The sequence below is a fragment of the Panulirus ornatus genome, chromosome 57, assembly GCF_036320965.1.
Source record: "Panulirus ornatus isolate Po-2019 chromosome 57, ASM3632096v1, whole genome shotgun sequence".
NCBI classification, from domain to species: domain Eukaryota; kingdom Metazoa; phylum Arthropoda; class Malacostraca; order Decapoda; family Palinuridae; genus Panulirus; species Panulirus ornatus.
In genome coordinates, this window is record NC_092280.1 from 6,184,093 (window position 1) to 6,206,762 (window position 22,670).

A 22,670-nucleotide genomic window follows, 5' to 3' on the forward strand; every position below is an offset into this window, starting at 1 on the left:
GTATGTGAGAAATACTTAGAAAAGCAAATGGATTTGTATGTAGCATTTATGGATCTGGAGAAGGCATATGATAGAGTTGATAGAGATGCTCTGTGGAAGGTATTAAGAATATATGGTGTGAGAGGCAAGTTGTTAGAAGCAGTGAAAAGTTTTTATTGAGGATGTAAGGCATGTGTACGTGTAGGAAGAGAGGAAAGTGATTGGTTCTCAGTGAATGTAGGTTTGCGGCAGGGGTGTGTGATGTCTCCATGGTTGTTTAATTTGTTTATGGATGGGGTTGTTAGGGAGGTGAATGCAAGAGTTTTGGAAAGAGAGACAAGTATGAAGTCTGTTGTGGATGAGAGAGCTTGGGAAGTGAGTCAGTTGTTGTTCGCTGATGATACAGCGCTGGTGGCTGATTCATGTGAGAAACTGCAGAAGCTGGTGACTGAGTTTGGTAAAGTGTGTGAAAGAAGAAAGTTAAGAGTAAATGTGAATAAGAGCAAGGTTATTAGGTACAGTAGGGTTGAGGGTCAAGTCAATTGGGAGGTAAGTTTGAATGGAGAAAAACTGGAGGAAGTAAAGTGTTTTAGATATCTAGGAGTGGATCTGGCAGTGGATGGAACCATGGAAGCGGAAGTGGATCATAGGGTGGGGGAGGGGGCGAAAATTCTGGGAGCCTTGAAGAATGTGTGGAAGTCGAGAACATTATCTCGGAAAGCAAAAATGGGTATGTTTGAAGGAATAATGGTTCCAACAATGTTGTATGGTTGCGAGGTGTGGGCTATGGATAGAGTTGTGCGCAGGAGGATGGATGTGCTGGAAATGAGATGTTTGAGGACAATGTGTGGTGTGAGGTGGTTTGATCGAGTAAGTAACGTAAAGGTAAGAGAGATGTGTGGAAATAAAAAGAGCGTGGTTGAGAGAGCAGAAGAGGGTGTTTTGAAATGGTTTGGGCACATGGAGAGAATGAGTGAGGAAAGATTGACCAAGAGGATATATGTGTCGGAGGTGGAGGGAACGAGGAGAAGTGGGAGACCAAATTGGAGGTGGAAAGATGGAGTGAAAAAGATTTTGTGTGATCGGGGCCTGAACATGCAGGAGGGTGAAAGGAGGGCAAGGAATAGAGTGAATTGGATCGATGTGGTATACCGGGGTTGACGGGCTGTCAGTGGATTGAATTAGGGCATGTGAAGCGTCTGGGGTAAACCATGGAAAGCTGTGTAGGTATGTATATTTGCATGTGTGGATGTATGTATATACATGTGTATGGGGGTGGGTTGGGCCATTTCTTTCGTCTGTTTCCTTGCGCTACCTCGCAAACGCGGGAGACAGCGACAAAGCAAAAAAAAAAAAAAAAAAAATATTTATTTATTTATCTATTTTGCTTTGTCGCTGTCTCCCGCGTTTGCGAGGTAGCGCAAGGAAACAGACGAAAGAAATGGCCCAACCCCCCCCATACACATGTATATACATACGTCCACACACGCAAATATACATACCTACACAGCTTTCCATGGCTTACCCCAGACGCTTCACATGCCTTGATTCAATCCACTGACAGCACGTCAACCCCGGTATACCACATCGCTCCAATTCACTCTATTCCTTGCCCTCCTTTCAGCCTCCTGCATGTTCAGGCCCCGATCACACAAAATCTTTTTCACTCCATCTTTCCACCTCCAATTTGGTCTCCCTCTTCTCCTTGTTCCCTCCACCTCCGACACATATATCCTCTTGGTCAATCTTTCCTCACTCATCCTCTCCATGTGCCCAAACCACTTCAAAACACCCTCTTCTGCTCTCTCAACCACGCTCTTTTTATTTCCACACATCTCTCTTACCCTTACGTTACTCACTCGATCAAACCACCTCACACCACACATTGTCCTCAAACATCTCATTTCCAGCACATCCATCCTCCTGCGCACAACTCTATCCATAGCCCACGCCTCGCAACCATACAACATTGTTGGAACCACTATTCCTTCAAACATACCCATTTTTGCTTTCCGAGATAATGTTCTCGACTTCCACACATTCTTCAAGGCCCCCAGAATTTTCGCCCCCTCCCCCACCCTATGATCCACTTCCGCTTCCATGGTTCCATCCGCTGCCAGATCCACTCCCAGATATCTAAAACTGGAGGAAGTGAAGTGTTTTAGAACACTTGTTTAATACCATGAATTTAGAAAAATAAGAAAACATATTTTGATCTTTATTTGCACTGTTATCTATCTCCTTTTTGATGTACAGGAGGATGTGACACAAATGTTCAGTTCTCTGTTACATCCATAGTCCCTCACACTGTTCTCTCTCAGATATCTAATTTTTTCATCTTTTTGCAAACAACTTATTGTGCTTCATTAACCTTGCTCTTCCTTTACTCTGTCCTTTTTTTTTTTTACATTTTACATTTTCGTCTTTGATACCTGTTAATTGTGTCGGTTTCCCCATTTTCTTTGTATGTCCTTAGCACAACCTTGCTAATGCAGGAAAATGCAAGCAGGCATAAAAGAAAATATTTTTTTTTTTTTTATACTTTGTCGCTGTCTCCCGCGTTTGCGAGGTAGCGCAAGGAAACAGACGAAAGAAATGGCCCAACCCCCCCATACACATGTATATACATACGTCCACACACGCAAATATACATACCTACACAGCTTTCCATGGTTTACCCCAGACGCTTTACATGCCTTGATTCAATCCACTGACAGCACGTCAACCCCGGTATACCACATCGCTCCAATTCACTCTATTCCTTGCCCTCCTTTCACCCTCCTGCATGTTCAGGCCCCGATCACACAAAATCTTTTTCACTCCATCTTTCCACCTCCAATTTGGTCTCCCTCTTCTCCTCGTTCCCTCCACCTCCGACACATATATCCTCTTGGTCAATCTTTCCTCACTCATCCTCTCCATGTGCCCAAACCACTTCAAAACACCCTCTTCTGCTCTCTCAACCACGCTCTTTTTATTTCCACACATCTCTCTTACCCTTACGTTACTCACTCGATCAAACCACCTCACACCACACATTGTCCTCAAACATCTCATTTCCAGCACATCCATCCTCCTGCGCACAACTCTATCCATAGCCCACGCCTCGCAACCATACAACATTGTTGGAACCACTATTCCTTCAAACATAGCCATTTTTGCTTTCCGAGATAATGTTCTTGACTTCCACACATTCTTCAAGGCCCCCAGAATTTTCGCCCCCTCCCCCACCCTATGATCCACTTCCGCTTCCATGGTTCCATCCGCTGCCAGATCCACTCCCAGATATCTAAAACACTTCACTTCCTCCAGTTTTTCTCCATTCAAACTTACCTCCCAATTGACTTGACCCTCAACCTTACTGTACCTAATAACCTTGCTCTTATTCACATTTACTCTTAACTTTCTTCTTCCACACACTTTACCAAACTCAGTCACCAGCTTCTGCAGTTTCTCACATGAATCAGCCACCAGCGCTGTATCATCAGCGAACAACAACTGACTCACTTCCCAAGCTCTCTCATCCCCAACAGACTTCATACTTGCCCCTCTTTCCAAAACTCTTGCATTTACCTCCCTAACAACCCCATCCATAAACAAATTAAACAACCATGGAGACATCACACACCCCTGCCGCAAACCTACATTCACTGAGAACCAATCACTTTCCTCTCTTCCTACACGTACACATGCCTTACATCCTCGATAAAAACTTTTCACTGCTTCTAACAACTTTCCTCCCACACCATATATTCTTAATACCTTCCACAGAGCATCTCTATCAACTCTATCATATGCCTTCTCCAGATCCATAAATGCTACATACAAATCCATTTGCTTTTCTAAGTATTTCTCACATACATTCTTCAAAGCAAACACCTGATCCACATATCCTCTACCACTTCTGAAACCACACTGCTCTTCCCCAATCTGATGCTCTGTACATGCCTTCACCCTCTCAATCAATACCCTCCCATATAATTTATCAGGAATACTCAACAAACTTTATTTTTTTTTTATTATACTTTGTCGCTGTCTCCCGCGTTTGCGAGGTAGCGCAAGGAAACAGACGAAAGAAATGGCCCAACCCCCCCCCCATACACATGTATATACATACGTCCACACACGCAAATATACATACCTACACAGCTTTCCATGGCTTACCCCAGACGCTTTACATGCCTTGATTCAATCCACTGACAGCACGTCAACCCCGGTATACCACATCACTCCAATTCACTCTATTCCTTGCCCTCCTTTCAGCCTCCTGCATGTTCAGGCCCCGATCACACAAAATCTTTTTCACTCCATCTTTCCACCTCCAATTTGGTCTCCCTCTTCTCCTTGTTCCCTCCACCTCCGACACATATATCCTCTTGGTCAATCTTTCCTCACTCATCCTCTCCATGTGCCCAAACCACTTCAAAACACCCTCTTCTGCTCTCTCAACCACGCTCTTTTTATTTCCACACATCTCTCTTACCCTTACGTTACTCACTCGATCAAACCACCTCACACCACACATTGTCCTCAAACATCTCATTTCCAGCACATCCATCCTCCTGCGCACAACTCTATCCATAGCCCACACCTCGCAACCATACAACATTGTTGGAACCACTATTCCTTCAAACATACCCATTTTTGCTTTCCGAAATAATGTTCTCGACTTCCACACATTCTTCAAGGCCCCCAGAATTTTCGCCCCTCCCCCACCCTATGATCCACTTCCGCTTCCATGGTTCCATCCGCTGCCAGATCCACTCCCAGATATCTAAAACACTTCACTTCCTCCAGTTTTTCTCCATTCAAACTCACCTCCCAATTGACTTGACCCTCAACCCTACTGTACCTAATAACCTTGCTCTTATTCACATTTACTCTTAACTTTCTTCTTCCACACACTTTACCAAACTCAGTCACCAGCTTCTGCAGTTTCTCACATGAATCAGCCACCAGTGCTGTATCGTCAGCGAACAACAACTGACTCACTTCCCAAGCTCTCTCATCCCCAACAGACTTCATACTTGCCCCTCTTTCCAAAACTCTTGCATTTACCTCCCTAACAACCCCATCCATAAACAAATTAAACAACCATGGAGACATCACACACCCCTGCCGCAAACCTACATTCACTGAGAACCAATCACTTTCCTCTCTTCCTACACGTACACATGCCTTACATCCTCGATAAAAACTTTTCACTGCTTCTAACAACTTGCCTCCCACACCATATATTCTTAATACCTTCCACAGAGCATCTCTATCAACTCTATCAACAAACTTATACCTCTGTAATTTGAGCACTCACTCTTATCCCCTTTGCCTTTGTACAATGGCACTATGCACGCATTCCGCCAATCCTCAGGCACCTCACCATGAGTCATACATACATTAAATAACCTTACCAACCAGTCAACAATACAGTCACCCCCTTTTTTAATAAATTCCACTGCAATACCATCCAAACCTGCTGCCTTGCCGGCTTTCATCTTCCGCAAAGCTTTCACTACCTCTTCTCTGTTTACCAAATCATTTTCCCTAACCCTCTCACTTTGCACACCACCTCGACCAAAACACCCTATATCTGCCACTCTATCATCAAACACATTCAACAAACCTTCAAAATACTCACTCCATCTCCTTCTCACATCACCACTACTTGTTATCACCTCCCCATTTGCGCCCTTCACTGAAGTTCCCATTTGCTCCCTTGTCTTATGCACTTTATTTACCTCCTTCCAGGACATCTTTTTATTCTCCCTAAAATTTAATGATAATATATATATTATCCTTGGGGATAGAGGAGAAAGAATACTGCCCATGTATTCCGTGCATTTTGTAAAAGATGAATAAAAGGGGCAGGTGGGAGTAGGTGGCTTGAAATCCTCCCATCCTGTATTACTTTCCAAAAGAAGGAGCAGACCAAGGAGCCAAGTGAGGAATTTTCTCATTAAGGCTCTGTCATCCGTTCATAATGCTTCCTTGCTCATGCAGGAAATGACAAGCATGTATTAGAAAATTGAAAAATATTTATGTATGTCATTTTTTTATATGTAATTGCAGTTTTGCAAATCAGCAAGGTAGTGCTGGGAAACAGATGAAGAGTGGCATATCCACTCATATACTTTTTTTTTTTTTTTTGTCGCTGTCTCCCACGTTTGCGAGGTAGCGCAAGGAAATAGGCGAAAGAAATGGCCCAACCCACCCCCATACACATGTATATGCATACATCCACACACGCAAATATACATACCTACACAGCTTTCCATGGTTCACCCCAGACGCTTCACATGCCCTGATTCAATCCACTGACAGCACGTCAACCCCGGTATACCACATCGATCCAATTCACTCTATTCCTTGCCCTCCTTTCACCCTCCTGCATGTTCAGGCCCTGATCACACAAAATCTTTTTCACTCCATCTTTCCACCTCCAATTTGGTCTCCCACTTCTCCTTGTTCCCTCCACCTCCGACACATATATCCTCTTGGTCAATCTTTCCTCACTCATTCTCTCCATGTGCCCAAACCATTTCAAAACACCCTCTTCTGCTCTCTTAACCACGCTCTTTTTATTTCCACACATCTCTCTTACCCTTACGTTACTTACTCGATCAAACCACCTCACACCACACATTGTCCTCAAACATCTCATTTCCAGCACATCCATCCTCCTGCGCACAACTCTATCCATAGCCCACACCTCGCAACCATACAACATTGTTGGAACCACTATTCCTTCAAACATACCCATTTTTGCTTTCCGAGATAATGTTCTCGACTTCCACACATTCTTCAAGGCTCCCAGGATTTTCGCCCCCTCCCCCACCCTATGATCCACTTCCGCTTCCATGGTTCCATCCGCTGCCAGATCCACTCCCAGATATCTAAAACACTTCACTTCCTCCAGTTTTTCTCCATTCAAACTTACCTCCCAATTGACTTGACCCTCAACCCTACTGTACCTAATTACCTTGCTCTTATTCACATTTACTCTTAACTTTCTTCTTTCACACACTTTACCAAACTCAGTCACCAGCTTCTGCAGTTTCTCACATGAATCAGCCACCAGTGCTGTATCGTCAGCGAACAACAACTGACTCACTTCCCAAGCTCTCTCATCCACAACAGACTTCATACTTGCCCCTCTTTCCAAAACTCTTGCATTCACCTCCCTAACAACCCCATCCATGAACAAATTAAACAACCATGGAGACATCACACACCCCTGCCGCAAACCTACATTTACTGAGAACCAATCACTTTCCTCTCTTCCTACACGTACACATGCCTTACATCCTCGATAAAAACTTTTCACTGCTTCTGACAACTTGCCTCCCACACCATATATTCTTAATACCTTCCACAGAGCATCTCTATCAACTCTATCATATGCCTTCTCCAGATCCATAAATGCTACATACAAATCCATTTGCTTTTCTAGGTATTTCTCACATACATTCTTTAAAGCAAACACCTGATCCACACATCCTCTACCACTTCTGAAACCACACTGCTCTTCCCCAATCTGATGCTCTGTACATGCCTTCACCCTCTCAATCAATACCCTCCCATATAATTTACCAGGAATACTCAACTAAGATTATTAGGAGATGGAGTGAGTATTTTGAAGGTTTGTTGAATGTGTTTGATGATAGAGTGGCAGATATAGGGTGTTTTGGTCGAGGTGATGTGCAAAGTGAGAGGGTTAGGGAAAATGATTTGGTAAACAGAGAAGAGGTAGTAAAAGCTTTGCGGAAGATGAAAGCCAGCAAGGCAGCAGGTTTGGATAGTATTGCAGTGGAATTTATTAAAAAAGGGGGTGACTGTATTATTGACTGGTTGGTAAGGTTATTTAATGTATGTATGACTCATGGTGAGGTGCCTGAGGATTGGCGGAATGCGTGCATAGTGCCATTGTACAAAGGCAAAGGGGATAAGAGTGAGTGCTCAAATTACAGAGGTATAAGTTTGTTGAGTATTCCTGGTAAATTATATGGGAGGGTATTGATTGAGAGGGTGAAGGCATGTACAGAGCATCAGATTGGGAAGAGCAGTGTGGTTTCAGAAGTGGTAGAGGATGTGTGGATCAGGTGTTTGCTTTGAAGAATGTATGTGAGAAATACTTAGAAAAGCAAATGGATTTGTATGTAGCATTTATGGATCTGGAGAAGGCATATGATAGAGTTGATAGAGATGCTCTGTGGAAGGTATTAAGAATATATGGTGTGAGAGGCAAGTTGTTAGAAGCAGTGAAAAGTTTTTATTGAGGATGTAAGGCATGTGTACGTGTAGGAAGAGAGGAAAGTGATTGGTTCTCAGTGAATGTAGGTTTGCGGCAGGGGTGTGTGATGTCTCCATGGTTGTTTAATTTGTTTATGGATGGGGTTGTTAGGGAGGTGAATGCAAGAGTTTTGGAAAGAGAGACAAGTATGAAGTCTGTTGTGGATGAGAGAGCTTGGGAAGTGAGTCAGTTGTTGTTCGCTGATGATACAGCGCTGGTGGCTGATTCATGTGAGAAACTGCAGAAGCTGGTGACTGAGTTTGGTAAAGTGTGTGAAAGAAGAAAGTTAAGAGTAAATGTGAATAAGAGCAAGGTTATTAGGTACAGTAGGGTTGAGGGTCAAGTCAATTGGGAGGTAAGTTTGAATGGAGAAAAACTGGAGGAAGTAAAGTGTTTTAGATATCTAGGAGTGGATCTGGCAGTGGATGGAACCATGGAAGCGGAAGTGGATCATAGGGTGGGGGAGGGGGCGAAAATTCTGGGAGCCTTGAAGAATGTGTGGAAGTCGAGAACATTATCTCGGAAAGCAAAAATGGGTATGTTTGAAGGAATAATGGTTCCAACAATGTTGTATGGTTGCGAGGTGTGGGCTATGGATAGAGTTGTGCGCAGGAGGATGGATGTGCTGGAAATGAGATGTTTGAGGACAATGTGTGGTGTGAGGTGGTTTGATCGAGTAAGTAACGTAAAGGTAAGAGAGATGTGTGGAAATAAAAAGAGCGTGGTTGAGAGAGCAGAAGAGGGTGTTTTGAAATGGTTTGGGCACATGGAGAGAATGAGTGAGGAAAGATTGACCAAGAGGATATATGTGTCGGAGGTGGAGGGAACGAGGAGAAGTGGGAGACCAAATTGGAGGTGGAAAGATGGAGTGAAAAAGATTTTGTGTGATCGGGGCCTGAACATGCAGGAGGGTGAAAGGAGGGCAAGGAATAGAGTGAATTGGATCGATGTGGTATACCGGGGTTGACGGGCTGTCAGTGGATTGAATTAGGGCATGTGAAGCGTCTGGGGTAAACCATGGAAAGCTGTGTAGGTATGTATATTTGCATGTGTGGATGTATGTATATACATGTGTATGGGGGTGGGTTGGGCCATTTCTTTCGTCTGTTTCCTTGCGCTACCTCGCAAACGCGGGAGACAGCGACAAAGCAAAAAAAAAAAAAAAATACATGAATGCCCACATATGCACATATATATACATATGCATATCAACATATACAGACAATACATACATACACATGTACATATTCTTACTTGCTTGCCTTCATCCATTCCTGAAGCATTACTATTCCATGCCTCAGCAAGGTAGCATCAGGAAAACAGACAAAAAATTGCCACATTCATTCACATTCGGTCTCTAGCTGTCATGTGTAATGCACCGAAACCACAGCTCCCTATCCACATCCAGGCCCCACAGACTTTTCCATTGTTTACCCCAGATGTTTCACATGCCCTGGTTCATTCCATTGACAGCATGTTGACCCCAGTATACCACATTTTTCCAATTCACTGTATTCCTTGCACGCTTCTCACCCTCCAACATGTTCAGGCATTTATGTGTATATGAGTGAATGGGTCATTCTTTTTCTGTTTCATGGCAATTCCTTGCTGATGCAGGAAACAGCAATTAGGTATAACGAATAGAATAGATAATATGTATATAATACATTTGCTTCCTTCCTGCCCCAGGTGCCCTTTCTATCTTTATGAGGCTTCTGCAGCATTCAGAAAGCTGTTCATATCCTCTGGTTGGGAACATAGTTTAAACAGTGAATTGATGTGTGTGTCTATAAGCAGAGAGTGCAGGGCAAGTAAGTAGAAAGTGCTTTATGTCTTCATCGTGATTGCTCCATTGTGGGCATGGAGAGTCTTGCAAAATGGTGAAATGATATTTGTAGTGTTATTGGATGGGTGATGTCCAGAGTACAGACAGGAGAATGTGACTTGTGTTTGTCTGGTGACTGTGACTTTTGATTGGTAGCAAGAGATGTGTGATTATTGATGCAGTGCACCAAGCCATGAGAAGAAAGATCATGAGAAGCAATTGTCTTTGGAGCATTTGTGTTAGTGTGTCAGCAGTTTTGGTGTATGAGACCGGGTATTAGTGATGGGTGATTTAAATGTGAGGGTAAGTAATGTGGCAGCTGAGGGTATAATTGGTGCACATGGGTATTCAGTGTTATGAATGAAAATGGTGAAGAGCTTATGGATTTATGTGCCAAAAAATGACTGGTGACTGGGAATACCAGGTTTACAAAGCGTGATATACACAAGTATATGTACGTGATTAGGAGAGTTATCAGCAGTCAATATTATATTTATATCAATTGATAGGCATGTAAAAGAGATACTTTTGGATGCAAATGTTCTGAGAGAGGTAGCTGGTGGGATGTCTGATCACTGTCTTAAGGAGGCAAGAGTGAAGATTTTTAAAGGTTTTCAGAAAAGAAGAAACAGTGTTGGGGAGAAGAGAATGGTGAGAATAAGTGAGATTAGAAAGGAGACTTGTGTGAAAAAATATCAATAGAGATTGAGTGTAGAATGCAAAAGGAGAGAGGAAATGAAGTAAGGGGAGTGGGTGAGGAATGGGAGTTATTTGCAAGACATGCATGCGGCATGCAAAATATGGGGAGTGGGCAGATTAGAAAGGGTAGTGAGTGGTTGGATAAAGAAGTAAAGGTGCTAGTGAAAGAGAAAAGAGGCATTTGGGCAGTACTTACAAGGAAGGAGTGCAAATGATTGGGAGATGTATAAGAGAAAACAGCAAGAGGTCAAGAGAAAGGTGCAGGTGATGAAAAAGAGGGCAAATGAAAGGCAGGTAAGAGAGTATCATTAAACTTTAGGGAGAATATGAAGGTGTTTTGGAAGGAGGTAAACAATGTGCGAAAGACAAGAGATCAAATGGGAAACTCAGTGAAGGGGGCAAAAGGGAAAGTGATAACAGGTAGTGATGGAGTGAGGAGGAGATGGAGCAAGTATTTTGATGATAGAGTGTTTGATGATAGACTGGCAGATGTAGGGTGTTTTGGTCAGGGTGGTATGAGAAGTAGGTGGGTCATGGAGAGTGGTTTGTGAAAAGGGAAGAGGTGGTAAATGCCTTGTGTAAGATGAGTTGCAATAAGGCAGCAGGAGTGCAGTAGAATTTATTAAGAAAGTGGGTGATTGTGTCGTTCATTGGTTGGTGAGGATATTCAAAGTATGTATGGATCATGGTGAAGTGCCTGAGGATTGACGGAAGGCATGTATAGTGCCATTGTGCAAAGGTAAAGGAGATAAAGGTGAGTGTTCAGACTACAGAGTATAAGTTTGTTGAGTATACCTGGTAAGTTGTATTTAAGGGTATTGATTGAGAGGGTGAAGGCATGTAAAGAACATCATGCTGGGGAGGAGCAGTGTAGTTTCAGAAGTGGTAGAGGATGTGTGAATCAGGTGTTTGCTTTGAAAAATGAGTAAGAGATACATATAAAAGCATGGAATTGCATGTGGCATTTATGAGTCTGAAGAAGGCGTATGATGGTGGAAGGTCTTAAGAATATATGGTGTGGAAGGTATGCTACTAGAAAAAGAGAAATTTTTATGAAGGGTGTAAGGCATGTGTACAAATGGGAAGAGAGGAGAGTGAATGGTTCTCAGGGAAGGTTTGTCTGCAGCAGGGGTGTGTGATGCCACCATGGTTGTTTAATTCATTTATGGATGGGATGGTAAGGGAGGTAAATGAAAGAGTCTTGGAGAGAGGGACAAGTATGCAGTCTGTTGGGGATGAAAGGGCTAAGGAAGTGAATCAGTTGTTGTTAGCTGATGATACAGCTCTGGTATCTAATTGAGTGAGAAGCTGCAGAAGTTGGTTACTGAATTTGGAAGAGTGTGTGAAAGGAGAAAGCTGAGAGTGATTGTGAATAAAAGCAAGGATCGAGGGGCGAGTTAGCTGTGATTTAAGTTTCTTAATGTGGCATCTATATGTCCAGCAACATCTAAACATCCAGAAACATTATCTTGTACCCCAGAACTAGCAGTTAAATGGACCTTAGAAATGAAGCTAATAAGCTTACAACATGCTAATGCAAGTGAGGGAGTGTCATTGCTTGAATGACATTTCTGTTAAAGTTTGTGTTATTCCTAATGTACTAATGCTGTGAAATCTGATTAAAATGCATTTAGGATTTTATATATCGCTGTTGCACAAATTCCATTTTTCTCTGTATTCTTACTGGCTCACTATATGCAATATCTCTGTGTGTGAAGTTTTTGTAGTACATAATCCCTGCAAATAGCAAAGGATGGGTGTATTATAAAGATGTAGAAATATTTTTGATTCCCTTGTAATTTCTCTATTTTTGGCTTTTATCAGGTGCTAATGCCATCCAAGGAAGAAATTGATGCAGCTGACATCCAGTTACAAATTGGCAGATATGAAGGGGCTGGGAATGCAGACATGCTTAACATGATTGCATTAGCCAACTGTAAAGTTGTACAAGAGGTTAAGTATTTGTTGTTTCAAATGTACAATTTTTTTTTTTTTTTTTTCTTTATACTTTGTCGCTGTCTCCCGCGTTTGCGAGGTAGCGCAAGGAAACAGACGAAAGAAATGGCCCAACCCCCCCCCCCCCATACACATGTACATACACACGTCCACACACGCAAATATACATACCTACACAGCTTTCCATGGTTTACCCCAGACGCTGGTAGGATGGCAATTTATTTATTTTGCTTTGTCACTGTCTTCCGCGTTTGCGAGGTAGCGCAAGGAAACAGACAAAAGAAATGGCCCAACCCACCCCCATACACAATGTACACACATACACATCCACACACGCAAATATACATACCTATACATCTCAATGTACACATATATATACACACACAGACACATACATATATACCCATGCACACAATTCACACTGTCTGCCTTTATTCATTCCCATTGCCACCTCGCCACACATGGAATACCATCCCCCTACCCCCTCATGTGTGCGAGGTAGCACTAGGAAAAGACAACAAAGGCCCCATTCGTTCACACTCAGTCTCTAGCTGTCATGCAATAATGCCCGAAATCACAGCTCCCTTTCCACATCCAGGCCCCACACAACTTTCCATGGTTTACCCCAGACGCTTCACATGCCCTGATTCAATCCACTGACAGCACGTCAACCCCGGTATACCACATCAATCCAATTTACTCTATTCCTTGCCCTCCTTTCACCCTCCTGCATGTTCAGGCCCCGATCACACAAAATCTTTTTCACTCCATCTTTCCACCTCCAATTTGGTCTCCCACTTCTCCTCGTTCCCTCCACCTCCGACACATATATCCTCTTGGTCAATCTTTCCTCACTCATTCTCTCCATGTGCCCAAACCATTTCAAAACACCCTCTTCTGCTCTCTCAACCACACTCTTTTTATGTCCACACATCTCTCTTACCCTTACATTACTTACTCGATCAAACCACCTCACACCACACATTGTCCTCAAACATCTCATTTCCAGCACATCCATTCTCCTGCGCACAACTCTATCCATAGCCCACGCCTCGCAACCATACAACATTGTTGGAACCACTATTCCTTCAAACATACCCATTTTTGCTTTCCGAGATAATGTTCTTGACTTCCACACATTCTTCAAGGCTCCCAGGATTTTCGCCCCCACCCCCACCCTATGATTCACTTCCGCTTCCATGGTTCCATCCGCTGCCAGATCCACTCCCAGATATCTAAAACACTTTACTTCCTCCAGTTTTTCTCCATTCAAACTTACCTCCAATTGACTTGACCCTCAACCCTACTGTACCTAATAACCTTGCTCTTATTCACATTTACTCTTAACTTTCTTCTTTCACACACTTTACCAAACTCAGTCACCAGCTTCTGCAGTTTCTCACATGAATCAGCCACCAGCGCTGTATCATCAGCGAACAACAACTGACTCACTTCCCAAGCTCCCTCATCCACAACAGACTTCATACTTGCCCCTCTTTCCAAAACTCTTGCATTCACCTCCCTAACAACCCCATCCATAAACAAAGTAAACAACCATGGTAATATGGATGGTAATATGTATGATTATTTTGTAAATCGTATAACCCAAGAGCCCTTTTCTAGGGCTCCTGCAGCTTAAAGGCTGTGCTACAATCAGTAGCAAGAAAGTGATGAAGTCCTTTGACATGAAAAATTTCATGGCAAGACTCTATATCCTTTTTGTACTTTGACAATGATACAACCTTCCCAAAGGTTACTTTGCACTCATGGCATAACCACAAGCAGGCAGAGTCCAGTACTGCCAGTCATATGAGACATCATTCACTGTCATCTATCCTCTAACTGCGATGTGTAATGTGCCAAAACCACACCCCTCCCTCTATCCACATCCAGGCCCTACAGAGCTTCCCAACATTTTCCCCTGGTTCACACCCCTCCCTCTATCCACATCCAGGCCCTACAGAGCTTCCCAACATTTTCCCCTGGTTCAGTCCATTGACAGCACATGACTCCTGCACATCTTTCAACTTCCTTCATGTTCAGGCCTCTATCATTGAAAGTATGTTACATTACACCTTCCTTCCCCAGTTTGGTCTCCCTTTTCTCCTTGTCCCCTCCACCTCTGACATAAATATCCTCTTGTCAACCTATCCTCACCTGTTCTCTCCATGTGTCCACACCATTTCAGCATGCCCTTTTCAACTCTCTCAACCAATACTCTTCTTATAAACACACTCTCTCTTACCCAATCATTACTTACTTGATCAACCCTCCTCATGCCACATGTTGTCCTCAAACAATTCATTTCCAACATATCCACCCTCTTCTGTATATTCACATCTTTAGCCTTTTCCTTGCATCCATATAACATTATAGGGTCAACTGTACTTTCAGACTCCCATCTTTGCCCTACCACCAATTCCTCAATGGTTTTGAAAACCTTTACTGCTATGAATCACCTTTACTTCCATGGTTCCATTTGCTGCCATGCTGTTCCCTAGTTTTCTAAAACACTTCTCTCTCCAATCAGATGCACCCCAGCTGTTCTGTTCCTCTTACCTGATAAACTGAAAAACCTTGCTTTTATTCACATTTTCTCTTAACTTTCTTTCACACTCATTCCCAAGACCAGACATCAGTTTTTGCAATTTCTCATGTGACTCTGCCACCAGTGGCAAGTCATCAGCAGACAACAACTGACTCGCTTTCCAGGCCACCACACCCTCTACAGACTGCATACCTGCCCATCTCTCCAAACCCTCACCATCCCATTTATAAACAAACTGAACAGATGGTGACATCACACCTAAGCCACAAACCCATTTTTTCATACTCATTTGTTGTTTTCCTTATTAGCAAGATAATGCCATGAACAGATGAAGAAATGGCCTTATTCACACTCATCCACCCTTTAACTATCATGCATAATTCACAGAAACCAGAGCCCCCAAATCACAGCCAAGCCCCATAGACTTTTCCATTGTTTCTCCTAACTGCTTCATTGACCCTGTTTCAGCCCACCGACAGTACGTCAATCAGCTATACCACATCACTCCAGTTCATTGTATCCCGTGAATGCCTCACGCCTAGCATGTTCAAGCCCCAAACACCAAAGCTTCTTTCACTTCATCCTTCCACCTCCTCCATGTTCCCTCCACACTTACCCCTCTATCTCTTTATCTCTTGTGTAGCATGATTACTGTGGCCATTTGCAATTGAAGGATGGGCTGTTTTGATAACCATTTCTTTCCTTATACCTCAGAGCTTTGGGACTCTTTACCCTCTCATGCCTTTCCCTATTTAAAAGGCAGTTTTACATTTTCTTGCCTCTCTTTTTCCTTTCATTAACCTCTTTATGTTTTTATTAAGGCCCAGCCTTGATGTGGACTTTTGTCTGTGAAGGGAGCCTTAAAAAAAGAAAAAAAAAAGTTTTCAGCGTGGCTGCTGCAGTCATAAATACACAGAGCTGAATTCAAGGGATGCCCTTTCTTGGTATGCAGAAATGCCTTATGTCACTAACAGTTATAAATAGCTTCGGGCAAAAATCCTGTTGTGTCACTTACCTATATAGCACAGAAAGAAGATATGAACACTCTCTCTCTCTCTCTCTCTCTCTCTCTCTCTCATGCCATGCAGCCATGTGCGCTTTGTGTAGGAATTTAGTGACTGTGGTTCGGGCACCAAAGATAGTGATATTGATTTAGTGGGTGTTCAATTGAACATAATTTTGGTTATATTATGAAAGTTACCTTGATCATTGACATTGAAGAAATATGAGTGTAATGTTCAAGAGCAAGTGTTGGCAGGCATGCAAATAGTTGGATCGTCATTTTGCAGGGAAAAACAAAACTGTTAAAAACAGTGAATGCTGTATACATCTGATAATTATGTAAAGAAAACTTAATGAATAAGTGATAAATCAAAAAATTATATGAATAAGCCATACGTTAAAACTCTGTGGCACAAAGTGTGGTACAAAGTAAAACATTTTATGTAATTGTTGTCTATCATTTGTTGGGTATCATGTCACAAAACATCACCAAAAAAATTTTAAGTTTGCTAATATGGTAAAATGAAAACAAACTCATGTAAGTTCTGTAAACTAAGCATGTTGGTTGTTGGATGCCAAAGTGAGAACATGATCTGTCTTGTCAGTGACGAAATGATTAGGGCATCATCGGCCTGTACATGAATTGTAAAAGTGTATACAGTGCTATGTAGATTGTTTACTTTTTTTTACTTTTTTTGGATATTTTCTCTTGGGGACAATCCTGTAGACTGCCATGAAGGAGAGAAGCATAAGGTGAAAATTGATTATAGCCTATATCACTTGAATGACATCAGCAGCAGTCAGTTCTTCATGATTAGCAGTGACAAGCTACGAGCGAGCATAGCAACAAGCTTCAAAAGAAGTTTGTCAGAAAGTATGTAGGACAGTGTTGCTTCATATGCAGGTTGATGGATGATTGGAACAAGCTAGGTGATGATATGATGAATGCAGGCAGTGTGCATAAGCAGTAGAAACTGAAGTTAGATAAAGTTCAAGAAATGGGGTTTCATGGGTGTAAAACTCCATCCTCATACTTTGCAAATAGGTTATTAGTTACATACTCACATTGAAATATGTATTTCATGTATGGTCATTGCACTTAAAGAAACATGGAGATATTGTAGAGAAGGTAATGAGGATTTGTAATAAAGATGGTGTCTGAAAAAGACCTGAGTTACCAAGAGAGGTTAGAGGTTATGAAGTTGCCTGTCACAGAAAAGAGAAGAATAAAGGGTGGCTTAATTACAATGAATATTTATATGTGAAATGCCTGGAAGGAGCAACCAGAGTTTGTAATAAGAAATTAAAAGGAACTTACTAATGAAGATATATTGAAGCATTTTGATAGGATCAGACTTATATATGACTAGAACAGGCTAATTAATGAAACTAGATGTTGCTAGGATGCAGAAGTTTAAAGAATATGATGATAAAGGAATGTTCAAGAGATGGGACCCCCATAAGTGTATAACTCCTTCCCCTTGCTATACAAATGAATAGGGAAAAAAATACAGATGATTAATTGATCACACTTCCAAAGTGATATAATACCCCATTTGGAAAAAGGGGTATCAAAAGAACAGATATCTACGAGGAAGCTATACCCTAAAAGAGGTACTTTAGTTATAACTGAATTATATTGAAGGGTATCTAAGTTTGTACTCTCTAAGATGAAATTTCAAAGTCAGTATATGGAACATTGATATAGGAAGTTCTATGAAAATTATGTTGAAGGGTTTAGGAGTTCTGTACCAGTGATACGAACTAGAGTGGTTAGAATAAAAATGAGAGATGTATGTGCCTGTACATGTCAAAAGAAAAAGGTAAATTGATCAGATATATAATCTGGAGAAGATACTGACTTGTCATAATGCCAAAGAAAACTGAGATATACTCTGAATAAGATAAGGAGCATTTGAAAGAATAAGAGGATATGAAATGTATACAGTAAAACAAGACCTGAGCAGTATGAAATAACATCTTGGAAAGGTAAGTGATAATCCAAAAGTTCCCATGAATTTTCCAAATCATGTTATCACTAAAGGAGCAAGTAATAGTGAAAGATTCAGAATATATATTTTATAGAAGAAATTGGTGATATATACAAGTGACTGAATTCGGAAGTCCAAAGTCTGTTCACTGCCAAGAACTCACTACCCCAGGAACAAAAAGATGAAATGGAGAAATCTTGAAAAATGTTGAGACTGTCAATAAGATATAGTGAGACTATTGAAGGATCGTGTTTTATGTGAAGCACAAGACCTTTTGAAATATCCACGTGTACTTGGGGACTGAGTGGTAACACTTGGCACATTACTGAAGGAAGTGTTTAGAAAATCATTGGAAGAACAATCAGTTCATAAGGAGTTGAAGATAGCAGTTGTCATGCCTACTTTTAAGAAGGATCAGAAAAGTTTATTGAACTACAGATAATCATCTTTGATGGGCATGGCCGGTAAAATGCTAGAATAGATAATCAGAGAGTAAATAAATGAATACTCACAGAGAATAAACCACCAAAGTGAGATGCAATGTGGCTACAAACAGATGGGGTCATACAGCATAAATTTTTGTATCCTCTGTGAAAGTGATAGGATAAGAAGTAGCTGATTAGACTGTTTGTTCTTCAACTGCTGTAGGGCATTATTCACGATTCTTCATTTTCTTGGACTGCCAGAGGGCATTATTCACCATTCTGCATTCAGCAGTTTGTAAAGAAATAATATTTTCTAGCAGGTTTTGAAAAGAGATGAATAGTTTGAGAAGAACTAGAGAGCAGTTGGGAGCAACAGAAAGGAGAACAGATGAGGAGTGATAACAGGCAAAGAAGACTGTTGAATGTTGTGGATATGATGTGCCTGTGACAAGGTGATATGCTGAGCACAAGTGTCATGGCAAATGTTTTGGTGAAGAGAGAGATGGTGAAAGCCTTGAGTAAAATAAAGTATGGCAAAGCAACAGTAGATAGGATCGCAGTTGGGTTTCTCAAGAAAGGGAATGAATATTGCCTACTAGTTAGTCAGGGTTTTCATTGTAAGGAGGAGCTAAGGTGAGGTGCCTGAGTACTGGCACAATGCATGTACTGTATTGTAACTTTGTCTAAAGGCTAGTAAATGCTTGAACTACAGAGGTATGTGTGCTGAGTACACATGATAAGATTTAGGGAAGAATGGTAATTTTGAGGGAGGTAGAATGCATTCAGTATCAAATTGAGGAAGAACAACATGGCTTTAGGAGTGGTAAAGGATCTATGAATCTTCTTTGAAAAATGTGTGAAAAAGACTTGGAGAAAGAGAATGATTTGTATTTGGCATTTATAGACCTAGAGAGATGATGGTGTTGACAGAGATGCCATGTTGATGTTGCAAATAAATGGTGTGGGAGGAAAGCTCCTAAAAGCAGTGAGAAGTTTTTATCAGAAGAGTAAGGTATGTTTATGAACAGGAAGGGAGGAAGGTGAGTGATTCCAAGCAGTGGTGGTTGTACATCAAGGATGTATGATGTCGCCATGGCTTTTTATCTGTTCATGTACCAGATGGTAAGGAAAATAAATGTAAGGGCCTTGAAGTGAAGGGTAGACATTATGCTGGGGTTAGAGTGACTCGAAGATGAGTCAATTGCTATTTTTCAGATGACAGAGCTCATCTGGCAAATTTGAGAGTGAAACACTGGAAGCAGTTTAGGAGTGTGTGTGTGTGTGTGTCTGTTTGTCTGTGTGTATGTGTGTGTGTGTGTGTGTAGGAGGTGGAAGTATAGAGTTAATGATAGCAAAAATTATGTGATTAGGTGGGGGGGTGTTTGGTGGTGGTGGGGGATAAGACAGGATGGTTTGATTGTGACTGTTTGGGGGAGAACCTAGAGGAGGTGGAGAGCTGTAAGTATTATAGTGGACATATCTAGCAGATGGAACCACGACAGTTGTAGTGAGTCACAGGAAGAAAAGGTCATTGTCTACTTGGGCAAAGATGGGTATGTTTGAAGATATAGTAGTGCTGATAGTGTTGTGTGGATACAAAAGTTAAAGTATGAATATTTTGTAAAGGAAATGCCTGAGGAAAATGTGTGATGTGAGGCACATTAATTGTGTAAGGAATGACATTGCAGGAGTAAGGTGTGGTAATAAGCACAACTTGGTTGAGAGCTGACCAGGGTGTACTGAAATGGTTTGGACATAAGGGATGATAAGCAGAAAAAGACTAACTATAAGGATTTATGTGTTAGAAGTTGAGGGAATGAGGAGAAAAAGGACACCAAAAAGAGATGGAAGGATGGAGTAAAAGAGGCCTTAAGGAACCTTGGTCTGAATTTTCAGGAAGGTAAGAGGCATGAATGACATAGGATAGTTTAGAGCAGTATGATATGTGGAAGATGAACAATCAGAGAGCTGAATCAGGGCCAGTGAAGTGATTAGGGTAAACCATGGAATAATCTGTGACACTCAGATGAGGATGTGAATGAATGAGGCCATTGTCATATGTTCTTGGCAATGCCTCACTAAGGCAGGAAATGGCATGTGCATATGAACATTATCGGGGTGAAAGGGAAAAGAGAATATATGTCAGAAGTTCCTTGTCTAGATGGGTTGGAATAAGCAGTGTTTTACCACTGCACTGCATGATAGGTCCATTCATAGGACTGCTTTTATTCATCATCAATGTTACTGACTTGCTAAAGGAATTAGTTTCATATGAATTTGTAGATAGTGCTAAAACTTGAGAAAAATGTGGAATGTTGAGGTCTTTGTCATGCTGTGAAGAAACAGACAAGCTCTAGGGCTGGTCAGATATATGGTTGGTGATATCCAGTCTGATCGATTGGAAAATAAAGGAAGACACAGGAATATGATTTTACAGAAAACTTGCTGCGTGAATCTGTATTTGAAAGGTACTTAAAGCCTGACTTAGAACAGTACCCTACGTAATACCAGGACAGCACATTAAGGGAAGCTATAAGGAGACAAAATGTATAGTGGTTAGAAAGATTGCATTGTAGTAAATCTATGAAGAAATGCACTGAAATATATTTACAGCTTATTTTGACCTAAATTACAATATGCCCCTCAGGTTTGGTCCCCCCACCAGAAAAAAGACATTTGTCTGATAGTGAAGGTTCAATTTATGGCACCATAAATGGTACATGAAGTAAGGGAGTCGAGTTACAGGGAAATGTTATGGCTATGATTTGGTCGCACTCGAATTGAGAGGGGAGAGTTGAGTACAACTTCCAAGTTTTTGAATGAAGCTGATGATATTGTCAGGGAAGAGGGGAGACATGAATACAACTTTCAAGTTTCTGAATAAAGCTAATAATATTGAGAGTGGACCGTTCCTTGAAATTAGCATAGAAAGCTCAATCAAAGGTAACAGCAAGAAACTGAAACTACTAGAGAAAACAAGTTAGAAAGGATGACCAGAAATACTTCTTTGGTAACTGAGTGGTGGATGAATGGGATAATCAGAGTAATGAGACTTGTGAATGCAGACAGTATTAGGAAATCCTAAAAGTTTTATGACAGTTTATAGAATTCAAGAGAAGGGGTTTCTTGATTGTAGAATTCCCTCCCCGTCCTGTACAAAGAGGTAATTATTGATATTCAAGTACACTCAGGATTTGGTGTGATTTTAAAATGTATTTGTAAGTTAGAGAAAGACAGAATGGAATTGAGTGGCAGTGTGTTTGAGGAGTCAGACAGGAACCTTCTTAACAGAGCTCATCAAAGCACACCTTATCACCATTTTTTTCCCAGACCTTTTTGCAAAGAGGAATTTATTTATTTCTTATTTTCAGTTTTATTTTGTATCTCTTTATTTGTATCTTGATGAAGAACATAAGGGGGAAAAATCATATTTGATTATCATATTTACACAAATGTATTTTAAAAGTCCCAGTAATATCATTTTTGTTTATGACGTTTGATATGGCAAGATGCAAGTTAGGGTAAATGGATATAGACAGAGGAATGAACATATGAGGTATGACTTTTTAGTGAGCATGAGGTTAACATGAGGAAGAGGGTAAGTGGAGGATTAGTATAGATGCCAGGAGTACCTTCTTTGTGTTATAGTATTTTACTACGTGGTAGATCATTGGATAGAATTTCAGGATTAATTCTAGGCTTATGAGAAGACAAACTTGATGAGGAGCAGAATTACCAGTTTATAAGTACAGCAACTAAAAACCCAGGGATTGGTAGAGGTTAAAGCAATTGTGATCCAACTAACAGTACCATAATGCATCATCTTGCTTACTAACTCCCACTCTAACAGCTGCTCCTACAATTTGTCCACCATACTTGCACTCACACTTGGATAGCCTCTTTTTTTAACATCAGCCAATTGAAGCTCTGATACTGAATTCTGCATGAAGCAGTTACA

At 41.3% G+C, this 22,670-nt stretch overlaps 1 protein-coding gene across 1 annotated transcript in view; it reads left to right on the forward strand.

Annotated features, from left to right (window-relative positions):
• LOC139766169 (polycystin-1-like) overlaps positions 1–22,670 on the forward strand; it is a 303,003-nt gene that overhangs the window by 131,917 nt on the left and 148,416 nt on the right. The window contains exon 30 of the mRNA XM_071694439.1: positions 12,615–12,743. Coding sequence (XP_071550540.1) covers positions 12,615–12,743 — 129 coding nt within the window. The remainder of the gene's footprint in view (positions 1–12,614; positions 12,744–22,670) is intronic.